The 25,398-nt window shown below is 37.2% G+C and overlaps 1 protein-coding gene across 7 annotated transcripts in view; it reads left to right on the top strand.

Annotated features, from left to right (window-relative positions):
• FHIT (fragile histidine triad diadenosine triphosphatase) overlaps positions 1-25,398 on the top strand; it is a 1,364,996-nt gene that overhangs the window by 588,158 nt on the left and 751,440 nt on the right. For all 7 annotated transcript variants that reach the window (XM_019728377.3, XM_074313199.2, XM_019728375.3 and 4 more), the window contains one exon: positions 20,472-20,591. In XM_019728377.3, the coding sequence (XP_019583936.2) occupies positions 20,489-20,591 (103 nt within the window). In that variant the 5' untranslated portion in view covers positions 20,472-20,488. The remainder of the gene's footprint in view (positions 1-20,471; positions 20,592-25,398) is intronic.

Here is a 25,398-nt window from a genome sequence, read left to right as displayed (position 1 = left end):
TTAAGTAAGATTTTTTTGTGTCTTATGGTCCAGGTGCTTTGGAAGAATAGTTATATAGAATGCTTGGCCTTGGTTAATGGCTTTGTTCTCTGTTTCCAAAGGGATTGGCTTTTACATAGGTCCTGCCTTGGCATTTATCTGATTGGTACTTTAATGTCTAATTCCTACACATATGTCAGTGGTTTAGAGCAGTCTACTGTATTAGTTTGGTTTGGTTTAAAACAGTAGATTCTTACAGGATACATTAAACAACTTTTAAACACTAGAGACAGAGACATTGAAAAGTGCATTGAATGAATCCATTATTCAACTGACGTGTATTGGGTATCGACCATTTGCCAGGTACTGTGCTGGCTGCTATGTATATGGGAATATTAAATGAAAATCTTATTTCTTTCTTAGAAAGACTTTTCTCTCTCATCTCTGGCTCCTTCCTTCTCTCCATCGCTTTCTTACACATGTGCACACACACACACACGCACTCACACTCACTCTTTCCATTAGGGAAAGTCACAATTACCCTGCTAGGTGACAGGCTGGCATCTACTGAGCCATGGCCTACATGATAGTGGGGGGATGTTCATTGCCTAAAGGTGGAGAAGGGGCTTCACCCTGTCCTTTATCTTTTGGGCGAGCCACTAGCTGTGAATGGTGTACTCATCAGTCTCCAGTCCATAAGAGAGGCCTGCCTGATTCTTCTAATTACCATTTTCAACCTTGGACATGTGGAGAAGGTCAGATCAGATGAGCACTGAGGAACTGGAGTCCTGAGGTGAAGAATCAGGAAGACCTATTTGGTTTCTGGCCTGAACCAAGTAAATTTAGGCTTATTTGTAGAATTCAGAGACTGCTGGGAACTGCCCAGCCATTTATAAAACCGTTTGTGTCTCCTTGTGTGGCTTCTGTGTCTGCTTGGGGAGGGGCACTGGTAGATAACCCTGACCTCAGGCAGCATTCCTTGCACTCAAGGAGAAAGGTCTAGAATGTGAGCTAGAGAATTGAGTACATAATTGCAGTGTATGAGAGGGGTGCTGTATTAGGAGTGTGCCCCAGATGCTGTAAATAAGACGGAATGGTTGGACAGGTCGTTCCATGTGTGTTACACTAATGGGTGAAGACGCCATCCTTCCGCAGCAGATCGAGTCATTGATATCCCAGATAGCGGAAGGAGGCTGCCTTCAAATGTCTGTGCGTTGTCTTGCTTGTGTGCTCACAACCTTTTCAGTTTGCCCAGCAGAGTGTACCATGTCCCAGTTTAATTTTGGTATTAACTGAGATCTGAAACCTTTGGGAGCTATCATCTGGAAACATCTGTACTTGACATGTCCAAACACAGGGCTCTGGTTTGTCCCAGCAGCCTGGCATTCCCAGAAAAGCAAAGGGAAGATCTCATGCCATGATACACCCTGGTGGTTTCCATGACCATCAACACAGGAAGACCCAACATCTTAGCAGTAGGCTTAAGAAAGTCCAGGAGAGTCGGAAAAACAAGGAGGTTTGTTTAACAGTGTTTGTAGCATGATTTTGTAAAGAAATAGACTAAGTGCTCATAGGAAGGCCATGCTTTCTCTCATGTTCTGGAGCTGAGAGGTCAAACAGCCACCATAGATGTTTTTGTTTCCCACCTTTTCAGCAAGTTAGTTCAGAAAGTGAGATTGGTATTAGCAAGCCATTGGTGAGCAAGAGACGTCTTTGGGGGCAGTTTTTCAAGATCCGGCCATTATACTGTGTGCGTTGTCCTCTTAAAGCCAGCGAAAGTATACAAGCATTTGAGGGGAAACATCAATAAAGAAATAATAAAACATTATTAAATGCAATGTTTGGAAAGCACATTTAACAAAATCAAAAGCAAGAAGGGAAATCTCAACAGCAACAACCTTAGAAAATGTCATCAGAGAATTTAACTGTAACTGAGAGTTCTCTACAGTAAATGTGCACTGCACTCCTTGTTGACAGTGGCACATCTTTTGTAATACTTTCTAAATGCTCCCTCAAAATGGGTTAATGTGTTCTTGCTTTGTGCTGAATTTCATAGAAATAAATGCCTCTAGGGAAATTTTAATTGTCTCTATTTCTTTTTTCCTCGTATCCCCTGTACAGTTGAAAATTAATACTACTGTGAATTTACGGAATTTGCTAATTAGTTAGAAGCTTGACATTTACTAATACAAAACTATGAATAAACCTACTAATTTAAAAATTTTGTCACTATCAGAATGTTCCCATGGAAGCTGGAAGCCCTGAGAAAAATGTGGTCTTTAGAGATTTATTAACAAGGTGATTAGTCAGAGGATTATTATAGGACATGTTATTTCAGTGCTAGAAGTTTATTATTTATGTTCTTACTTCAAAGAGTTGGTATTCTGGGGAATATACATGTTAATACATCCTTAGCCTAAAATGGATGGGACCATTCAGGGCTGCCATGAAAGTTTTCCCTGGATCACTAAAGTCTAAAACTGGAATGAAAAATAGGTTTTGCATGTTATACAGCAACTGTGATCGATTAATAATGACTATCTGGAGGGTGCTGTGAAGATCCTGCAGGAGAACATGTCATAGTTGATTAGTGATGTCTGTCATTGCTGCAGCAGGAGGAAGCCACAGGATGAGTGCCAGGTGTGGTCCCTTCTCAATACCAGTGAAACCAGGCAGTGAGCTCACCCAGCGCCTTTTATTCTTTTCATCAGGGATCAGAGCTCTTGAGAATCTGTTTAGTGGAGAAAATACTCCTCCTGGACATTGCAGCAGGAGGAGCAGAATGCTGTAAGAGCATGCTGAGTACAAGTTTGACCTGAGCCATGAAACAGTTTGATGTGGCCATGTGTGTGTCCCAGACAGGGAAGCAGGTCAGGGAGATCACAGGCGGCTGAGTGGTTCAGAGTTTGTTTCCTGTTATACAAAAGAGCTGGGGCAAGGCCTAGAGCACACCCCTCTGTTGTCAGCAGCGATTCCAGGTACAGTTCTTAACAGCATGCACCACGGCCTGCAAAGGAAAGGGCTAAAAGGTAAGAGTTAGGCTGTGCCCACAAAGCCTCTGCCTGGCAGGACTCTTGGAATAGGGATCATCAAAACAAAGTCATTTGAAGCTGGGATAAAACTTTTCAAGAGAAATTTTAAAGAATTCATTTGTTGCTGTTTTGAAAAGCAATGGCCCTTCCTCACATTTGTCATTAAACCAAAGTTCAAATGAATAGGTTACTAATAGCTGGCATTTACAATGTTATTTTAAATACAAGGGACTTGAAGACTACAGAACTCAGAGATGTCCCCTGCGAGAACACTCATTGTCATTTTTCTAGGCCTCAAAATCCATTCAACAATATGTATACACTTAGTGATGGCTAGTCAGCCTTTTACTTATTTTGTTGTGCTTTGCAGCCCATTTGGCAATGAAAGTTGCCATATATTACACTTAGCAATGGCACATGCTCAAAGTAGGTTGCCCCTAACTCTACGTGCTTCTCTTATGTCATGGGTGAGCCAAGGGAGCATATGAGGCAGAGCCACGTAGAGCGTCAGAGAGACCTTGGTTGTGCCCTGGGCACGTCTGTTTGGTCCTTAGAGATCCAGCATGGCCAGGCTGTGGGCTCTTTGTCATCTGTTTCCACCCGTGGAAAACCAGGCCGGCTGACTTTGTAGGCAGCAGCTGTTGTGCACTTGAGAATTAATACCTTTCTGAACATTGTGTCTTTTTCTGTATTCCTCCTGTCAGCTCCTCTTCTCACCCACCTAGATCGAGACATTTGATGGTGCAATGTGGGCAGAAGATCTTTCTGAGAATTGCTGGAGGTAAAGAGGAGGCCAATGTGTGCTGCCCTGGATACAAATCTTGGTTCCATCTTTTACTTGCTGTGTGGACTTGGGCAAGTGACTTATACTCTCAGTGCTTTCTTCTTCTGTGAAATCAGAACAATGAAAATTCCTCACAAGGCTACTGAGAGAATTAAGTGAGATGTTAGCATAAGGCCTAGTTTATAATAAGGGCAGAGGGACTATCAGCTCATATTATTAGTATGGTTAACAAATGCCAATTTGAAATAAATTACATAAGTTTTCTAAGTGTTTCTGCATGATGGACATTGATGAGGTGCTCTTGCTGCGTCATATGTATAAATGATAATCCTCAATTACTATTTTCAGAAATGGCTTCTCTTAGCTTATAAAGCGTGAAAAGTAGAATATTCTTAATTCCTGTGCATAGCCATTCCTAGACAGTGTACAACCGTGTTCATTGTAGATATGAGGAAGCGGCTACACAGGATACAGGTACAGTTTCACACCTGGGTGAGGCCACGGCTCGTCACCTCTGATGCCAGCCTCCTTCACCTTCAGGGTGTTTCGATTCCCCAAAACCTACCCTAAGCCCTAATGTTGCCTCCCCCTTCTCTGAGCAGTGCTTGGTAGTCAATTGGATTTACTGAGAAGAGCTTTGATCTCTGACTGCTATGGATTTTGTTTCTCAACATCTACTGTACAGGCTGTTGGGTTTTAAATGAGCTCATGCAGGTCAAGTGCCTAATGTAGGCCCTGGGACATAGCATTCAGTCAGTGCTCATTTGTTGTCACTGGGGCAAGGCTCTTGCTGCTATAAAAGGATATGAAGTCCAGGAAGAGATGGATTTGGGGTCAGCCCCATCTTCCCTCATTACCTACAAAGACGTCCTCATAGATTCAGGGGAGACCAGCTCGTTCTTCATCCTTTATCTTTCTGTCTCCTACAGATCTGGGCCTGTCTTTTCTAGGTGCTCAGAAAACTTCATCGATGTTAATTAATATTTATACAGCACCTCTCCCATGTGAGGCAACATGCTGAACACTGTGGGAGACGTCAGGGAAGGTTTGTATACAGACAGATCACCCAGACGATTATAAGAGCTCCGTTTCTCTTTCGAGGTCAGGAGGAGATCAAAAGTAGCAGTAAGAAAATGACCAATTAGCTTTCCTTTTGAGAACTCTCAGCTCCAGTAAGTCCTTATACAAGTGAAGAGGAGGACAAGGAGGGATGAAACAGTACAGTATTATTATAAGGGAGGTAATAGCCAGTATGTAAATGAGTACGACCACACAGAAAAGCTGTTTTGAGTCAGTGAGAATCGTGAGACCAAAGTGAATGCATAATAGCCACCCTGCAAACTCCAGCTCTCCGGCAGAAGCTTGCCTGTAGACAGAAACGTCCCACCTGGCCCGAACAATGGAACCACGTGATGAGATTCAGGTGGAGGTCTCAGTCTGCGTGCTCATTAGTGTTGGATGATGCTCCCCCGTAGGCAGCCAGAGCCTCATTGCTGTTCATAAGAGTAAGCTAATAATTAAGAGTTCTGAATTTCCAAATGGTGACAAATAGAATGAGAAGTAATGAGATGGGTGGGGATGGAGGGCCCCTGATGCGTGCCTATCATGGTGAGAGCATGAGGAAATGAAAAAAAATGCCATTGTCATGGCAAAGAGATACAGAGAAATACCTATTTGTCTGTGGTGCCTGGAAATGGGAAGGCATTTATCAGGCAATGAAAAGCACAACTACCCTGGATGGAGCCCTGGATAGCACTGTGCTGCAAAATGCATGATAGGGGAAGAAGGGTCAAGACTTGGACTGACTTCAAATTTATATTTTATTTAATGTTTCATGCTAGTGAAATCTGCAGAAGCAGTTGTAAGGCGGGAGGAGCATTGTTTTGAGACCCCATGAGTAAGAACCTCTCTTGATTATCTGCTATTGCAATAAGGTCTTACTACCGTGTTTCCCCGAAAATAAGACCTAGCCGGACAATCAGCTCTAATGTGCCTTTTATATATATTATATTTATAATATAATATAATAATTTTACTGTAAGACCCGGTCTTATATTAATTTTTTGCTCCAAAAGATGCATTAGAGCTGATTGTCCGGCTAGGTCTTATTTTCAGGGAAACATGGTATGTTGGTTGCAGTGAGGATATAATATAGAAGCTATAGTTGGACTTATGATTTCATTTAACAAGCATTTTCTGAGGATCTATTAGGTTGGTGCAAAAGTAATTGCGGTTTAAAAGGTTAAAAATAATTGCAAAACCTACAATTACTTTTGCACCAACGTAATTGAAGAAGCCAGCAGATGGGTGGTCTTGGATTCAAGGCCTTGAATTTAGACGTTGTCATCTTCAAGTGGGTTTTCCATATGCAATGGAACAGTATTGAAGAAAGATCTTTGTCATACAGTTCTAAACCTGTACCCTTACTAGATCTCACTACCTGTAGTAGATTTAGCAGTAACAGATTTTATCATCGTGTAATTATTTTCTCAATAGCACAGTTAGAAATTGCTGAATATACTAGAACACTTAAAATAGAAGTACATCTATCTATAGATTATGAGTGACATGTAGCTATGATTGACACTGTAATTAGCCTTACTATTCCATTTTAGCAAAAATCTGTGAGTGGCACAAAAATCTAGATGTTTCACATTAGTCAAAAAAAAAATGGTGGAGTCATTTTTCTTGTGTGCAGAGGTAGTAATTATTGTCTTGTATTCGTTTGTGTTGGGAGCTTTAATCTGTTCAATGTTAATGTTTAAAATATAACACATTATGGGTAATTTTGCTTTGGATTTCATTTTTTTTAACATACCATACGCCTTAAATAAGAAATATAAGTAAAAGGTTTCTGGTGTCTCTTGATCTCGAGAGAGCACTGAGAAAGGGATGCTACCATGTGGTTTCTACTTCTGGAAGCCCACAGTTGATTTAGATTTACATACAAGCTTTTGGCACCAGTTCTGAGTTGGTGTTCCCACATAGCTCTGCAGCCCATGCAGATGAACTCCGATTAATCTTTTATTGCTCTGTAAAGAGTGTAGTATAATTGGGAATATAGCAGAAAATTTGGTTACTACAGAAGGACACATGATATTAAGATGATATTTCAACCTGTAATTCTCTTCCTTAAGTATTGTTTTAATATCATAACCTGTAAGTTCCCCCCTGCTATTGCAGCCTATCTGAAGATATGGTTTGGGTTATTTTTACTGTTACGATGAATCTCAGCCTCCATAGACTGAGAAGTCAATGCCATGCTTTGTCTTTCAGTTTAGATGTCTTCATTTTTTTATTCAGCCTTCTGTCTTTGCAACCTGAGTGGGTTATCTACAAATACAGACTGTTGATTTTCAAAGTGGCTCTAGGCCTTAATACTGGTGTTTTAGATCTTTACTACCTGTGTTGGGTTTGGCAGCAAACATTTTTTTTTTAATGAGATAAGTAATTTTAAATTGTATAAATTTTTGCACATATGGTACTATGTGTAGTACTCAAGGTCAGGTTGAAATGTAAAACACGTAGAACTCAGTCACTCTTTCCCTATATCTTTCTTTACTAGATGAACAGAATTGTAGGACTGTAAGTATACAGACACACACACACACACGGGCTCTTTTTGAAAAACAGGTCTCTAGTAGATCATTTGAAGAAGGGGGTTACCAGTTCACATTACCCAAGGATACTTGAAAATAATCACTTTATGTAGCTTGGTAGAAAATAGGTCATGGTAGAAAGTAAACGTATGCAAAGAAGACAATAGAATGGATTCCAAACCTATTTTCTCAGTGAAAAATGATCATTAATTCCCAGATTTCCCCTAAGTAGCTGCACATACACAAATGATTTAAACATGTTTTATATGTGGATTCACTATTCTTTGACAATAAATGACTGTTATATTTACATCGTATAGGGCTATATACATATTATAATTATATAAATATAAGGCTTTTTACTATAATAATTATGTAACTATAAGTCGATGTGTATGATGAAGTTATGTTTTCCTTATTTGTGTTTCATTCTTTCATTGAATGCATCAGCTACAAAGCAGATGTAATTATTGGGGGGTAGTGTGGTGGCAAGAATGAGTAACAGGTCCAAAGCTGTCTGGTGCAATGCAGGAGGGAGGTGTAAATACTTGTCAGGAAGTTGTCCATGAACAGTCAGGAGAAAGGGGTTCTTTGCCCTCACCGCACATTAGAATTACCATGGGAACTCCTACAAATAAAAATATAAGCCCCAAAAGTACCCTGGTGCCCAAGTCTCAGTTGGACCAATTAAAATAAAATATTTGGGAGTGGGCTGTGGGTAAGGATCTTGAGAAATTGGAACCTTCATTCATTGATGGTGGGAATGTAAAACGGTAGACTTGCTAAGGAAAATAGTTTGCAGTCCCTCAAAAAGTTAAATATGGAGTCTCCATGTGACCCAGCAATTCTGTTCCTAGACCCAAGAGAACTAAAAACGTATGTCCACACAGAAACTTGTACCTGAATGTTCATAGCAGCACTATTCATAATAGCCAAAAAGTGGAAAAAACCCAAATGTCCATCAACGAATAAATGGATAAAACAATGTCGTATACATACAATGAGATATTATTCAGCCTTTAAAAGGAATGAGGTACTGATACCTGCTACAATATGAATGAACCTTGAAAACATTATGCTAAGTGAAAGAAAACTGATACAAAAGGCCATATATTATGTGATTCCATTTGTATTAAATGTCCAGAATAGGCAAATCCACAGAGACAGAAAATAGATTAATGATTGCCAGGAGCTGCAAGGAGCGGGGAGTGTGGAATAACTGCTAATGGATATGGGGTTTCTTTTTACAATCACGAAAATGTTCTAGAATTAGGTACCGTGTTTCCCCCAAAATAAGACCTAGCCGGACCATCAGCTCTAATGCATCTTTTGGAGCAAAAATTAATATAAGACCCTTATATTATATTATATATATTATATTATATGTATTATATATATTATATTACATTATATTATATTTATTATATATTATATTATATTATATTATATTATATTATATTATATTATATTATATTATATTATATTAATTATATTAGACTGGGTCTTATATTAATTTTTGCTCCAAAAGATGCATTAGAGCTGATGGTCCAGCTAGGTCTTATTTTCGGGGAAACACGGTAGTGGTCATAATTGTACAACTTTGTGAATATAGTAAAAACCAGTGAAGTATACATTTTTAAAAGGGTGAATTTTATAGTGTGTGAATTATATCTTTAAATTGTATTTTTTTAAAAATCTTAGAAAAAAGTATATGGGAGTGTGGGGCATAGGGACTTTTATATTTTTAAGCTCCTGAGATGATTTTACAACAATGAAGATCATTTTTTAAAATGAAATTTGAAAACGGAACACTCTGTAGCTTAAATGTTTGTGATGTAAGTGTATGTATGTTTCCAGCTATCCATTTATGTACCTTGATTGTTTTCAAAGTCGTCAGTAAAAATATGTTTGAGAGCCTGGACAGCTAAAAGTACATTGTTTCCTCAGTTAGATGACAGGTCATGTTTTTCTGTTAAGGTTAGTTAGTGTTGGGATCCATTAGCCAGCAGCTTTTCAAGTTCATATACATTTTTGGTTAACATTTGAGCACCCAGTTTTTAAATGAAGTGAATTGAAATAGAAACATAATTACCAATTGGTAGAAGTTTCTGGAGTTTGTATTTGCAGTATAGTTTCTTCTGCTGACTCCCAAAGAGGGTCATATCTTCTAGGGTTGGTCTAGATTACTGCCATTTGTGAAGTCACCTCTAATATGAAGACATTAGCAATCACCTAATGGTAGTGCAGTGCCAAATATATGGTTTTGCTTGTTTTTTATCTAACAATTCTATACCATTTATATAAAAGCATGATTTGAAACAACTTACCAGTATTAACTTGTGTTAACTGCCAATTAACAATTGTTTATTGAATAAAATCTGGCATTACTTTTTGGCAGGGTCAAATCCTGATAATAATATGATGACTGGCCTCATCAAAGACTTTATGTGTGTCCTTGAGAAGAAAGGGCTGTTATGCCCATTTCACAGGCTGATCCTACAGCTGTGTTCTTAACCTCATTATCTCAGAGGTTCTGCTGGAATCAGGCTAGGATGGAGCTCTAAATCTCTTAGAAAGCTCCCAAGATTTTAATTGGAACTAGTGCTCAAACTTTTTGTTTGTTTGTTTGTTTTACTTCTTAAACTTTAGTGTGCTTATTGACACACAAGGGATCTTATTAAAATACAGATTGATGTAGTAGATTTGGGCTGGAGCTTGGGAATCTGCATTTCCGACAACTCTCAAATGGTGTAGACATTGACGATCAGCAGACCACATTTTGAATGGCCGGCTTATGCTGTTGCTTGTGGAAATAATGCAGACATTTTGTCCCAAAGAAATCATTTGCTGTAGAAGGTGGAGATGTTTCCTGAATGTCTGTTGGTTAAGGATTTTGCAGCCTCATGAGTATGGCCTGTTAGGTGCATTTGCTGAAGTTTTGAGTTTCTTAAACTTTAGTTGGTAGGTTTTGAAGGGCTCTCACATTCTCAGAAAGGAGTTTATATTTTGTGTTCTCCATCTGATGAAATAATATAGAAATAATTGACATAGACATATATTCTGAATCACCAGAGTACCATCATGTGATTTTGGCACCAAGAGATCCCCTAAAGTGACAGTTATCTTTAATTACTTGTCTCAGAGTGGCGTCCCTGAAATCTTAAATTCCCAAGATTGAGAAATCCATACATAGTATCCCGTATAAGTAGTATTTTCTAAAAGAGACCCTCTAAGATCAGAGTGAATTTGAGTAAGTCACTTGACTTGCTAGTTACTTGACAGTTTTAAAATGAGAAGACTGGATCTCTGAAGTCCTTTTCTGCTAAAAAAAATATTCTAGAGGTTTGGTTTTTTGTTTGTTTGTTTGTTTTTGTGCATTGGGGAAGAAGGTTAGAAGCATATGGCTGTTATTATGTTAGGTGGATAATAACATTTGAAAACAAACCAGGAAGAAACCTGATCTACCCTGGAGTGAGCTGTTGTCATCTCCTGTTGTCAATGGTAGAGTAACACATTTTGGGGCATTTGTTTTTGTGGCCATTGAACCTTATTCCATTACAAGCTAGATTGCCCATCTAGTCTTACCAGAAAAACGACTGATCAAATCCACTGAGTTACAAAACTGAATGTGGATAGTAGAAACCTTTTTATTACTTCCTTTCTGTTCACTAAATTTTGAAGACAAAGTTCTAAAAATAATATGATGCTCCTAGCTGGTGAGAATTATAGGATATAGAGAGGTAGAGAGAGGTTATACAAATAATTTCCATAACTGACAAGGTGGAAAATGGAAACTTGAAATCACATATTTTCAGTTCAAAATAAAATAAGTTATTATTAAGGAACACACACAAAAATAATCAATTGGCTAAAAATGTAAGACTTTGCTTTTCATTAATATATTTAAGTTCTGTTGTTTGGTTATAGAGAGATCTATGTGAACCTTAGTCACTTCCTGGAATGAACCTAGTTCCTTCGATTTCTGTCTTAGCCACAGCCCGTTAATAAATAGGTCTAAAGGCCTAAACCTTAGACTGAAGTCACTAACCTAGTACGTGGGTCTCTGGGTGTGAGAAGCCATCACCTCCAGATTATTAAGAAACAGGGATCCCAGGAGATAATTTTTTTTCTGAGCATTCAAAAGAATATTGGTACACCCAGCCTTCTTGTTTGGCAAAGAAGATTCAGCAATTTTACTTTAGCTCAAAATAAAATTGCTTTCTGCCATTTTCATGTGAGAGGAAAGTATTTTTTTTATTTATCTCAGCCTTGCAGACAGTTTCAGATCCTGGAGATGCAGGGATGCTCCCATCACACAATGTTGGCCCTTATACTTTTCTCTACTTTTGTTCCCTATATAGTTCCTGGAGTATTTTGCTTCTCCATTGAAATTAAAACTTGAGGAAGTATATCTGCTGGTAGCACAGATAGACAGAATTTTACTACAGTTAAAGAAGAAGCAAAATTGGATTCGAGCAAGGACATATAATAATATTGCCATTTTGGGGTGCTAATGTCATGTGACAGACATAAATGTGCTTTACATATGCTATCATCCACTGTTTTCAGATGAGATATCTGAGAGTGTGAGGTTCAGAGAATCACCGCAGATTAGGGAGTGGCAGAGCCAAGACTCAAATGCATATGCTTTGAACTCTCATTTCAGCTCTTCATGCTTCCTCTCAACAAAGGGGTGGTTTGTGAGTTGTGTGGACATATCAAACAAGAAAGAATAATGACGAGGTCAGGTGGCCGTCAATACTTCTCATTGTTGGCAAGCCAAACTCATGAGAAGAAATGCAATAGAATTACAGGAGCTCGTTGGCCAGAGTGTTGTATGGGAAGGAGAGAAATGAGAAGCAGGGTAGCCTTGGGTAGAGGAGAAATGGGAAATAAGCCTAAATTGTAACACTAAGAACCAGCGTAGTGGATGATGAGTATCAGAATGAATATAATCAGCGTTTAGATGGATTGAGGCTATCTTCCCAAAAGGCATCTCAAAGAAATAAAAGTGTGAGAAGACTAAGAAAAGAATTAAGAGAGAGAAAATTAATAGAAATGTTAGATAGCACCCCTGAAAGGCAGGGTAGTAAACTGAGGCCAGGGAATACTTGAAGACATACTGGCCAGGAATGGAAAGAATGCAATGAAAACTAAAGACCTCTTATGAAAAAGGTTAATGGGCCACCAAACAGGAGGAGTCAGGAAAATAGGCTGTAGGGGGTTGAATAATGTCCCCCCTAAAAGGAACATCAGAACACAACCTTATTTGAAAAATAGGATCTTTACAGATGTAATTAGTGAAGATGAGGTAATACTGCATTAGAGTGGGTCCTAAGTCCCATTACGTGTGTCTTCATAAGAAGAGATGACACACAAAGAACATGGTCATGTCAAGATGGAGGCAGAGATTGGAATGATGCATCTATAAGTTGAGGAATGCCAAGTATATTTGTCAACCACCAGAAGTTAGGAAATGGCCAGGATGAATTCTGCCCCAGAGCTGTCAGAGGGAGCATGGCCCCACCAACACCTCGATTTCAGTCTTCTGGTCTCCAGAACTGTGAGAAAATAAATTTGTTGTTTGAAGCCAGCCAGTTTGTGATAATTTGCTACTGTAGCCCTCAGAAACGAATGCATAGACCCTCTAACAATTTTTAGATAAGAACTACAGCATCCTCCAGCGAACAGGAATCTGATTGCCATTGGACATTTTTCCATAGCAACACCAGGATGTGAGAGGGCAAAGGAATAATAGTTTCAAAGTATTGCAACAGCAGATTTAAGCTTAGGATTTTATGTCTATAAAAAGTCCTAAGCTTAGGACTTTATTACTATATTTAAGTGGGAGGGTAAAGAAAAATATCATGTATAAAATCTCAGTTTGCCACATATATATAGACCCGCTATGGAAGTAACATTAGAGAACACGTTATAGAAAAAAAAAATCCCAGAAGAAGAAATGAAATGTGGGAGATAAGAGCAAGTAGAGAATTTAATGATTTTTGTATAAAGAAGCAATGACAACTTTAGTTTCTAGGGGTGTGAAAAGGTACATAATTAGAAAATTGTACACTAAAAATAATTTGAAGTGCTGTATTAAATATACAAATATTCATTCAAAAGCATAGGTGAGATTTGAAAAAAGGAGGGGGAGCAAAAAAAAAAAACAAAGAAGCTAAAATTCAAAAGAAGTAACGCCGAGCCCATTGATGCCTCGTGTGGGGGGCATGTCTGTAGACCTTTTCCAATAAGATAAATGAAAAACATGATTGCTGGAATAAGCAGCAGTGTGCAGAAAACTACACCCCGCCCCCACCGGGGATATCAATATTTGAAATTATAACACAATATTATTTCAACATATCAGAAACTAGATAGGGGAGATGGGGGATGAGATCTGAAAGAGATTCAAAGTGGTAATAATATGCTAAAGATATAGATATTGGTTTGTTTTAGATATTGATGGGGACACTGAGCATTAATATGGATTGTAATACGATAATAACCACTATTGAAATAAAAGTAAAATGTGTAATTTCATGCCCCCCGGAAAAAAGTTGATCTAGCCAGTAGAAGTAGGGAGGAGAAAAAAGTAAAACAAAAAGGTGAAATATGTTCAAAATAAGCTCAAACAATAATTGCCTTAAATGTATGGGGATTAAGTTAATCAAGACAAACTGTTCAATAGATAGAAAATGAAATGCTCTAATATGTTGTTTATGAAAACCATTTAAAAGGGCACAGGTTGAAGATAAGGGGATGGAAAAAGTTCTACTTGTCAGACACAAACAAAAAGAAAAAGAAACAATAGATCAAGAGAGTAAAATGAGCAGGGATGTGTATGTATATATATATATATATATATATATATATATATATATATATATATATATATATATATATATATGCAATAACATAGAAAGCGTAATTTTTGCCATTTGCCATTGATTAAGTAATTGTAGTTAGAAATCTAACAGTCTTTTCAGAAGGTGATGCAACCATGAGACTAAAAGCAGGCAGAGAAAGATTTGGATAACAATGAATTTGCTTCACCATGTATACAGAACTTCTCAATAAATGTGGAATATATCTTATTTTGGGGGCATGTAGATTATGCACATACTTCATCTTTTAATGGATCAGGAAGGAAGCTTAAAAATCCAAAAAAAGTCAACACTTTAGAGGTTCTTTTCTCTAACGACAGTGCTTTCAAAACAGTCATCACTGACAGAAAGATAGCAAAACATCCCCTATGTTTGAAATGAAAAGACATACTATGAAATAACCCTTAGGTTAAATAGGAAATGATAACAAGAATAGCAAAATTTTAAAGCTGACTGATAATAAATGCACAGTACATCAAAATTTGAGAAAGAGAGCTAAATGGAATGCTTTGAAGGCAATACCTAGCTTTTGTTACCCAAGAGAAAAATAGAAAGTCTGAAACCCCATAAGCTCAAGGTTTGACTCAAGTAATTAGAAAACAAGTAATTAAAACTCAAGTAATAGAGGGAAACAAATATAAGTTCAAAAAATAAACAACAAAGATCATTAATAAAAGCAAAGAACCAAAAATGGTTCTTTGAGTAGCTTAATAGGTTAAATATAATTCTTTAAAAATTAAATTTATTGGGGTGACATTGGTTAATAAAATTATATAAGTTTCAAGTGTACAATTCTGTAATACATCATCTAGATATTGCATTTGGTGCTCACCACCCAAAGTCATCTCATTCCATTACCATATATTTGACCCTCTTTACCCTTACATGTAAATCTTGGAAGACTGATGAAGAAAAACATATTCACATTAATAATAAAATAACAAAATAAACAAAATATAAAATAGGTAAAATAAATAATTATGGATTACATTTTAATTTATTGAAAGAATATGATGAGTTTTTACTAATACAGATGAAAATTTAGGTGAAAGGGATATATGCCTAAAAAATTGACACAAGAAAAAAGCTTTATTCAGAAACCATTACATAAATTGTAATGATTATCGAAACTTAATCCTCCCTGCAATATAAAAAGAGGTAGAAAAAGTTTGACAAATGAGTTCTATTTAACTCTCAAGAGACAGAAAAATTCTTGTTTATAAAACTTCTTATAGAACAGAGAAAAAAGGCCAACATATTAAGTTTCATTTTGAAAACAAAAACCAGAGAAAATAAATATTGGCCAACTTTGCTATGACATTGAAAAACACTAAGAATTCAAATCTAGCAGTATATTACGAAATAATACACTGTGACTAAGTTGAATCATAAAAGTGAAAGGATGTTTTCAGTGTTTAAAAAAATTTCATGCCCCCCATAATCTGCTGTAATCTACTACATTAATGGAAAAGAAGAAGAAACTGTGTAATCAATGATAAAGAAAAAGCACTTAATAATGATTTTCTTTTTTAAGTGGAATCAACCCTTAGCAAACTTGGAACAGGGACATTTATTAGCTTGATAAAGGCTTTCCACTAAAAACCTATGTCAGACATCATTTTTAATGGAAAAAAAAGCCAAAAAACTAAACTCATTCCTTTTAAGTGTGGAAACAAGACAAGAATGCTTCTGTTACTTTTCAACATTACCAGTTCCCTGACCAATGCAGTAAAAGAAACCAACAAAAGGAGAATTGAAATGAGAAATGTATTTTCACTATTTCTAAGTAAAATTATGTATGTTCAACCCTTGTAACAGCATAGGTTTGAACTGCACAGATCTACCTCCACACACACTTTGTTTTCAATAAACATTCAGTTGGCTTTCTGTACCCCTGGGTTTCATATCCATGGTTGGGGATAGGCAGATGTGGAAAGCCAACTTATACATGATTTTTGACTGTGTAGGGATTAGTACACCCAACCCTGTGTTGTTCAAAGGTCAACTATATACAGAAAACCAGAGAGAATCAGCAGAAACTATTAGCAGCTATACAGGAGCTCAGCTAGGTTGCCAACTTATAAGAGCAACATATAAAAATCAATAGCTTTCCACTGTATTGGGAGTAACCAATTGTAAACTATGATGATAATAAGATACCATTTATAATAGTGGCATTAACTAAAAGCTATCTAAGAAAGAATTTATTAAACATATAAGGGAAATTTAAAACCCTATTACAAGAGTTTTATTAAGGTATTATAGAATGTAAATGCAGCATTCATAAATGGATTGATTGAATGTTATGAAGATGTCATATTTCTTCCATTAAAATTTAAATTGAGTGTAATTCCAATTAACATCTGAGCAAGATATTTTTTTTTTTTTTTTGAGGGACAGAGTTGAATCTAAAATTTACATCGGAGAATAAATAAAAAAGGATCCTTTCTTTACAAGGCATAAAAATTGTACAGCAGGACTTAGCAAACTATAGCCCACAAGCCAAATCCATGTTGTGGCCTGTACTTACAAATAAAGTTTCATTGGGACATAGCCACATAATTCATTTACATATTGTCTATGGCTGCTTTCATGTTGCCATGACACAGTTGGGTAGTTACAGCAGACTGAATCTGGGCTTTTAGAGAAAAAATTTAGTGGCTCCTGTTCTCCAGCATCTGGCATAGAATCCGAACATAATAAACTCCGTATTCACTCTTATGTGTATAAAGAATAACGGGGATTTTGTTGATCATTCCCAGCAACTGGTGCTAGGAAAATTGGTTCACAAAAGGAGAAAAATGAAATTATTTCTGTATGTCATACCATAAACAAAACTCCAAGTGGATTAAACATCTAGCTGTTAAGAATGAAAATATAAACCCGATAGATGAAAATTGAAGAACATATTTTTGTAACCTTAAGGTATAGGAGAGGTTGTTATAAGATTCAAAGAACACAAACCATAACAAGAAAATTGATGAATTCATCAAAATGGATGCCTTTTGTTTTGTGGAGGGTATGATAGAAAAAGAAACACATGGGGAATATATAATTGTCATGTTTAATAGACCGGAATCAGTGTTTAGAATATACAAGGGACTTTGGAAAAATTGGAAAATAGAAGAAAGGAAACCAATACAAAAGAGGGCAAAATATTAAGTGGCAATTCATAGAGGGGGATGTAGGCATATATGCACCACAGTGGAGACGAGGAAATTACAATGAAGAGGTGCTGGTTCCCTGTCTATCATACCAGGAAAAGCCAGGACATCAGATGTTCTCAAGTGCTGGCAAGGATGTGGGGAAACAGACGTCTGTGTGTATTCCTCTGGTAATGCAAACTGGTACATGTATGTTACAAAATTTGTGTGTATAACCTAAAACCCAGTAATGGGATTCTAGCATAGATACCCAAAGAAATATATGTATGGATGGTCATCATAGTATCATTTGTGGTAAAAGGTTGGAGACAAGGTAGCTCTTTAGCTCTAGAAGGACAAGGAAAAATCACAGAGGAATACAGTGAGAGAGAATAAGCCATGAGAAAGAGTGAATTACATCCGTATATAGCAAAATGAATGTCTCTAAAACAATGTTGAGAGAAAAAGGCAGAATGAGATTTAGAGCATGATACAATTTATGTATGTTTCAAAACCACATACAAGATCCCTATATATTTTCAACATATAAAATACATATAAAAATTCAACGAAGATTATAAATGCAACATTAATCATGAAAAAGTGAAGCCCTGTATTGGCAGAGGAATGAGTGGGGGGAGGGCATAGAGGATGAAGGGTAATTGATGATAAGAAAAACAAAAACCAAAGGAGCCTTTCATGAACATGTAATAGTGGCCCATCAAGCAGAGCCAATGCTTGCGTCAAGGCAGTACAGTTGTCCTTTAGAGGAAACAAACTCCAGGAACAATGCTCCTTCCTGCATGGGGTGTTCAGACAGTGTCATCAGGCATGGGTCTCTCCCGTGGCTCTGCTGTGCTCAGTGTTGGCTCTGATATCAGGCAGACTCTTTTTAGTGTAACCTCCAGCTGTTTCAGGTTGATGTCCTACCAGTTTGGCCACTTAGCAGAAAGAAAGAAAGCCCTTTCCCCACAGTATTAGCATAACCCTCTCATGGATATTTCTCCCTTTGAATGGCTCATATTTTGTCCTGTGTCCACTCCTGAACCAATCATGTGACAGAGGACTAAGAATGCCTGGGTCACTTTCCCATCCCTAGAAGCAGTAGTAAGAACAACCCCCCCCCCCCCCCACACACACACACGTAGAATATGGTGATGTATTACCCAAAGGAAAATCAGGAGGGTTGGTATGACCAGAACTATACAAAGTAGATGCCAGGGAGTCAAAAAAAAACACAGATAGCTGCAGGGGACTTGAATCAATGCTTGATTTGTAGCATTTTTTTGTAGAATATTGCACTGAATTGCCATGTTTATTCCAGAAAAAAAACTAGGGAAAATGATTAAAATTTAACTCCAAAGATCTGAAGTTCTGCCACTCACATTAAACTTATTTTGTGTGGCCCCATGATGTAAATCTGTGAAAAATACTGGGGGTTCCAAAAAAAATGTATGCACATAACTTGTATTCATCTATTGTTATCAGTATACATATATTGAGTATTACAATTTTAATAGTTTTTTTTTTCCTTTCTTAAAATGTGTAGACATTTTTTTGGCATCCTCTATAGATGAACTTGATATGAAGGGCAACTATGTAGTTGCTGGAGTCAACTGTCTTAGAAAGAATGGATAGTGAACTTTGTATCTCTGGGTATATTCAAGCACAGGCTAGCCAGCTACTTGGCAAGCATTCTGTAAAAAAGGATCCAAGGGTTGGGAGAATAGTGGGCTTGGTCATTGCTTCTGAATCATCTGCACAGCTCATTAAAGCATGGATTGCTGGGCACTTCTCCCAGTTTCTGGTTTGGTAAATCTGAAGTAGGACGTGGTAATTTGCGTTTCTAATAAGTTCCCAGGTAGTGCTGACGCTGTGGGTCCAGGGGAACACCTTGAGAACCACTGGGTTGGATGACTTTCAACATCCTTACCATCCTTTATTTTTATGATATAGTTATAAATGTCCTAGAAACTAGTAGTTGTAGCAGATACAAAGCAAACCTACCATCTTATTTCTTTGAACTAGAAATGTGTTAGGTTCTGGCTTTGCAGGTGCTTCTGTCTTTTGGGTCACTGAGAACATTACAATCATTAAATACATTTATTGGTGTGCTTTATAAAATGGTCAATCATTTTCTGACGTCATCCTTTTTCGTAATCCTGTTTCTGTTTTCCCATGGGATGATTGGTCTTCATCAGTTTTGTAGTAGGGTTGTTCCTGAATTAGAAAAATGAAGTGGTTTCCCAAGGAGGGTATGTTTTAGTCATTCAGAAGGTAACTTCATTATGTATAGTCATCTGACAGAAAATCGTTCCTTGGTACCCTACATGCCAAGTGCCTATCTTGCTTTACCTCCCCCCATGCCCCTGCCGCCATGGCTTTCCCCAAAAAAGAGGATATGAAACACTTCATATACCTTGCTGCATCCTGGCTGTCTGCCAACCAGGAACTGTTCTCATCTTGAACTATATTTTGCCTCTTCCTTTTTTTTTTTTCTCTTTAATTTTAGAAATTTTACTATAATAGTTCTCTGGGGGTGCTCATATATTTCTGTAATTTCTGTAGGCAAGTTCAAAGAGTGTACATTTTCCAAATTGCTTTTATATAAACAAAGATAAAACCTTTTGAGAAAAGCATTTAAGAATTAGGTGGTTTAGAGTTAAAGCTTACCAATTAAAAAATTTTGCCTAGCAAAGATGAAGAAAAAGGATGGGTAAAAATAAAAGTACCTAGTAGATTTGGGTTAAGGTGGCAACCTGAAGTGCAGAGGGATTTAAGAAGACTGTTTTGCTGTCCGTGTGTGTGCTTTGGCTTGAAACCACCAACTCCAATCAGGGTAACCCTGGTAGGGAGAATGGAGTATTTTAGGAGGACTTACCCAGTATGCATCTTGTGGACCTTAAATGGGGAACAGCTGAAATGATGTCTTCTTCTCAACTAAGAATCTGTAGTAATGGAATTAGCTTTCTTTAAAGTGATATATGGTCTGAGTTTCTCATTTGAATTTTATAAATGCTCATTTCCTAAATCGTCTTCTCTTTCAGACTTCTACTGTGAGGAAATGTCGTTCAGATTTGGCCAACATCTTATCAAGCCCTCTGTGGTGTTTCTCAAGACAGAGCTGTCCTTTGCCCTTGTGAACAGAAAGCCTGTGGTACCAGGACGTATCCTTTTGCTTTAAAGAAGAAAAATAAAAACACTCAATGAATATAGGATTGGCCTCCAGCGTCTGTCCCGAAAGGTGAACAAAGAATCCACTTTTCTCCCTCTTTGGAGAAACCAGGTAAGATGTTACATTTATTCTGAATCCAGTTGGTGGCACCAGAAATATGCTTGATCAGTGACGCAGAACTTGTGAAAAGAGTTGCTTAGCAACCATGGCTGAGGAGGTGAGTTTTTGCTTGACCTTTTCACCATGGTAGCTGTATAAATAAATAGGTGCTTCTAACATGCTCCCAATAAATATCATGGGCACTTTGTTTTCACTTATCAATTGTGAATTTTAATCTTATGGTAAGGTAGAGATTGGGTGGCACTTTTGTGACTAAGGCATGATTACATGAAGATTTGAGACTCACTTGGTTTCTTTACCTCTTGGAGATGATTCAAGCTAGGACTTTTAATTAAATTCACATACATAAATATGCTTAAAATATTTTTTTCATGTTAGGGTCTGACATAGCATTTTCTCTTGGAAAATATCCCAGCTTCTAGATCATTGTCCAGTGTCATTTGGGGTAGAGTTGTTTTATTTCCTTCTGACCATTGAGTTGTAGTCTTTCTTTCTGTTGACTCCAGTGGGAGCTTTATTATTTGCACTGGGCATAGCAGAATCGGTGAAATGCTCTGGAGAGAATTTTTATGTGATTGGAAGTATCACGGATGCCTGTGTGCATAGGACTTTTGTACTGACTTTTAGAATTTTTTTCTCTTTCCCCCTAGCTTAATTTACTATGCAGAGTGCAACTAAGCATAAAATTTCATATTTTAAGATAACAAGCATTTTCCACACTGAGACATGATTTTACTTTGAAATAAATTTCTAGTAATTCTAAATCTACAAATATGTCAAGATTTTTTTTAGAGTAAGTTACATTTTTTTTCAGTGGGAATTTTCAGAGTGCTTGAGAATTTTATGAATAATCTTTCTTGGCCATGTAACTGGTGCATTGAAAAAAAACAAACAAACAAGAAAACACACCAAAAGATAATTGTGGTTTTTATGATTGATTCCCAAATTCCTTGAATTAAAATTCTAACTAAATTAATTTTGTAAGTTAATAAAACTAATGCTCACAGCTGCAAACTAGTAAATGATATGTAAATTTTTTCTTGATAATATTTAACTTTAAAATTTTTAAAATAGCCTAAATTATAAATACTCAATATTAGAAAATTTTATTCTTTTGTTTATTATTTTATGTAGTAAAAAAATGAAAAATAGAATGATTTAGAAATGCCTATAAAATAGAACAATTTTAAGTTGTATACCAGTTTTATATTGAGTTCTTCTCCAAGACCTGAAGTTCTTGAAATAACAGAAACATTTCATTTTGCTGCAAATCTGTGGTTGTGTTTTCCCTTTGAGGATTTTTTTTTCTTAAGTAAAATGTCTGAGAATCCCAGTGTCAAAACAACATGATTTAAATGCCATCTCTCTTTGGGTGCCAGCTTTAATTGACATCTATCAAGGAACAGAGGGGACCCGGGATAAAAATGTGAATTTAGATGAACGAGTCTTAATTCCTTGGACTGAGAAAATGTGAGGTTGTAGAGTTGCACTCCTTTTTTAATGGTTAATAATAGAATGAACTTTGCATTGTGAATTTTTTTTACTTAGATCTTGAGAGTAAGAAACGTGCGCTTTCATTGTCTTTTTAACCAACTCTGAAAGGGTGATGTGTAAGACCTGAATCATATATGTTTTTGAACTCAAGAAAAGTTGAGATGTCTGCTTCTAGGGCAATGTCTATACTGAATAGTGAGCAAGTAGTGAATGATGACTAGCTTTCTTCCAGATGGCACTGGAATCGCCCTTTTGGAAATGAGTTCTGGTCATTGCCATGTCTTTGTTCTGGTCAGTTACCATATCTTTGAGTGAATACCAAGGACACGGGGAACATTGTATTACAATTATCAAGTCTCAGTTTGTTTGGAAGGTAGCAAGAGAGACCCAGCCCTTTCTGAGGATAACAGAGAAAACCGGAATATTTTTATAATCAGTACACTTTGTAAGGCTGTTTCACATCTACTGTGTTTAACGTGGTCTCAGGGCTAGTAGACAATGTATTCATACAATCTTTTTTATATAATGATTTTGTAACTTTTTGTTTTACTTTATCTTTGTAAACTCTGTTAAGTGACAACTGTGAGAAGAATCTTAATAAGTTACTTATTTGCTTGCAGAAAGGGATATTCTTTTGTCCTGTGATTTGGGAATTGAAGTTATGGATAGCTCGGCCCACTAACATTTCATAAAAATAAATGGTGAGATGTCTGCAGTTGGCTTTCGACTTTCCCCAGTGTTCAATTCTGCCTGCCTTCATTTAGCCCTTTGGGTAGCTCATCTAGTTTTTTTGCACCCTACCCGTGTCTGGACTTCTCCAGTCCGCCTACATCTCATTCTAAACCACAGCGCTGATCATATCCCGCTTTCATTCCCTTGCTTGCAAACAACTAATGAAACCAATGAGTCTTTCTTTTCTCGTCTCGTCTCGTCTCGTCTCGTCTCGTCTCGTCTCGTCTCGTCTCTGTCTCTGTCTCTTCTCTTCTCTTCTCTTCTCTTCTCTTCTCTTCTCTTCTCTTCTCTTCTCTTCTCTTCTCTTCTCTTTCTTTCTTTTTTTTGAAGATAAAGTCCAAACTCCTTAGCATAGTTTAAAATAAGTTTCATTTTCTTGACTCAACCCTTCCCAGCTCTTCCCTAAATGGGTGCTGTGTTTCCATTACCATGCTTTCCCTGCAAAATAAAAATACAAAAATAATGGAACCCTCTTCACTTGCAATCCTTTCCATCCTTTTCATTTCAACTAAAGTTCTTTGATACCTGTCCTGCCTTTTTAGGAAATAAATACTCTGTCCTTCTTGTGACACTTGGCTAGTTAGTCACATGTCGATTCCTTCAATAGTTTCTTACTGAGCTCCTGCTCTGCTCCAGGCCCCACGCCAAACATTTACCCCAGTCTGCTTCGTGTCACAACCATGTGCACTCCTGTTTATCTTGGTCCCGAGTCATTAGTTTCTGGGAAGGAGTAAGGGAAAGACCTGCTCTTGCACATCTTTTTTTCCTTCGCATCCAAAAGTACTTCGCTGACTGAATTTAAAGTGAATCTGTAAACTGCAGGAGCATATGGATCCTTGCAGTAAATGGGGCAATAGGGTCTGCTGAAATCCGGCCTTTTCAGTATTCCCGTCCACAAAACCAAGTCTTCTCACCATTTTACTCCTGATCTTCTGGTATCACGTTCAGCCTGCATTTTCCCAACTTTCCCTTCATGCTTTGTCTTTTACAATCCTGTTTACATTTCTGTGTTATGAGTGTACCAAGTTAAGTCTAAAAGCAGAGACTGAATTGATGGCAGATGGGAAAATATTATTTTCCGTTTGGGGACTTTTTTTTTTTTTTTTTTTGGATTGGTAATTTGTTGGTGGACAACTATGTATTTTAAAGCATCTTAAAGCAAGTCTGTATTGGCATTTTTATGTGAACCAGAAAATTTTATTTTGTATTTTTGATGATTTCTTTTTAAAAAGAGTATTTAGGTGGTCTTTGAGGAAAGTGCCATTCATGAGAGACTTGTAAACGTTGTCTCTGACCTTGTACCGTCTCTTGACGTTTTGTTCCCCACCCGTCAACCTTTTTTTTTCTTACGACTTTGCTCATTGAGTTTTTCATACCTTCCAGAGGAGGAAATGAACTGTCAGATCAGGGACCGAAGATATGCTTTTAAAGTGAGACTATTTGCTTCATTCTCCAAAAAGCCACTTCAGCCCCTCCTTGCCCCCACCTACAGCAAACACTTCTTTTCGTTGCAGTGTTTCAAACCAATTGAATAGGCTTTGGCCTCCGTGGTGCAACACTCTAGAAAAATATGTCAAAATGTCTTTAATCCATTAATTTCTCGTTCCTGGAAAATGCTTTTCAAAGTGTATTGGTGAGAAAACCAAAACATTTCAGAGATTGCATCTTTAGAATTCTGCAGTGAACATTTCCTTCGTGTGCTTCAGTGCAGCCCAGCTATTGTCCATGGCTTAAGTAAATCTGAACCACTATGGTGAAAACTCTGCCCACCCCCTCCCCTTGCCTTGTTTGTGTCTACCTCTCATCTTGAGTTGAGCATGAAAAATGAATTTTAACATTAGCGGAATCCACTTGGGGGTTGGGGCTTTTATTGTAAATAAAATTATTCATTTGTTATGTCCTGTTGTTTTCAGCAGACAGTATATTGATCTTTGGGTTGCTATTCAGAATGGCGTAAGGAGCTCTAACATAAGGGGCATGTGGCAACATTTGTGGACGGGTTGAATGTGGTGTGTAATGACAGAGACCAACCTTGCTGGCTAGCCATACTTTATTATACAAATCATTTGTCAATAGTTTATTGAATCAGTTATTAAAAAGAGCAGATTGTTCCAAACAGGAGCATTGCACGCAGAATGTTATCGGCCAAACAATGTTAGGATGATGCATTGAGGACAGGCTTACAAAGTATATTTGTGAGGAATTAGACTGGGTAACTTAAAGGACGTTTCTGCTGATGCATTAGAAACAAAAGTTTGGTACATTAGAAATTGTGCTCTAAGGTCCAACTTCAATAGATAAAAAAAGAAAACTCTGGTAAATGCTTTTTAAAACAAACTTTTACCTGCCCAAACAAGCAATGTTTAATATTTTTTTCTTTTTTCAGACCTCTGCTATGTTGAGTCCTCCTGAAATAAATGAACAAAGAATAAAAATAGCTTCATTGCTAACAG

Source organism: Rhinolophus sinicus, chromosome 5 (assembly GCF_057876585.1).
Source record: "Rhinolophus sinicus isolate RSI-liver-muscle chromosome 5, RSI-T2T, whole genome shotgun sequence".
NCBI classification, from domain to species: Eukaryota; Metazoa; Chordata; class Mammalia; order Chiroptera; family Rhinolophidae; genus Rhinolophus; species Rhinolophus sinicus.
The sequence above is the reverse complement of the archived record's forward strand: the minus strand, read 5'-3'. Positions and strand labels throughout refer to the sequence as shown.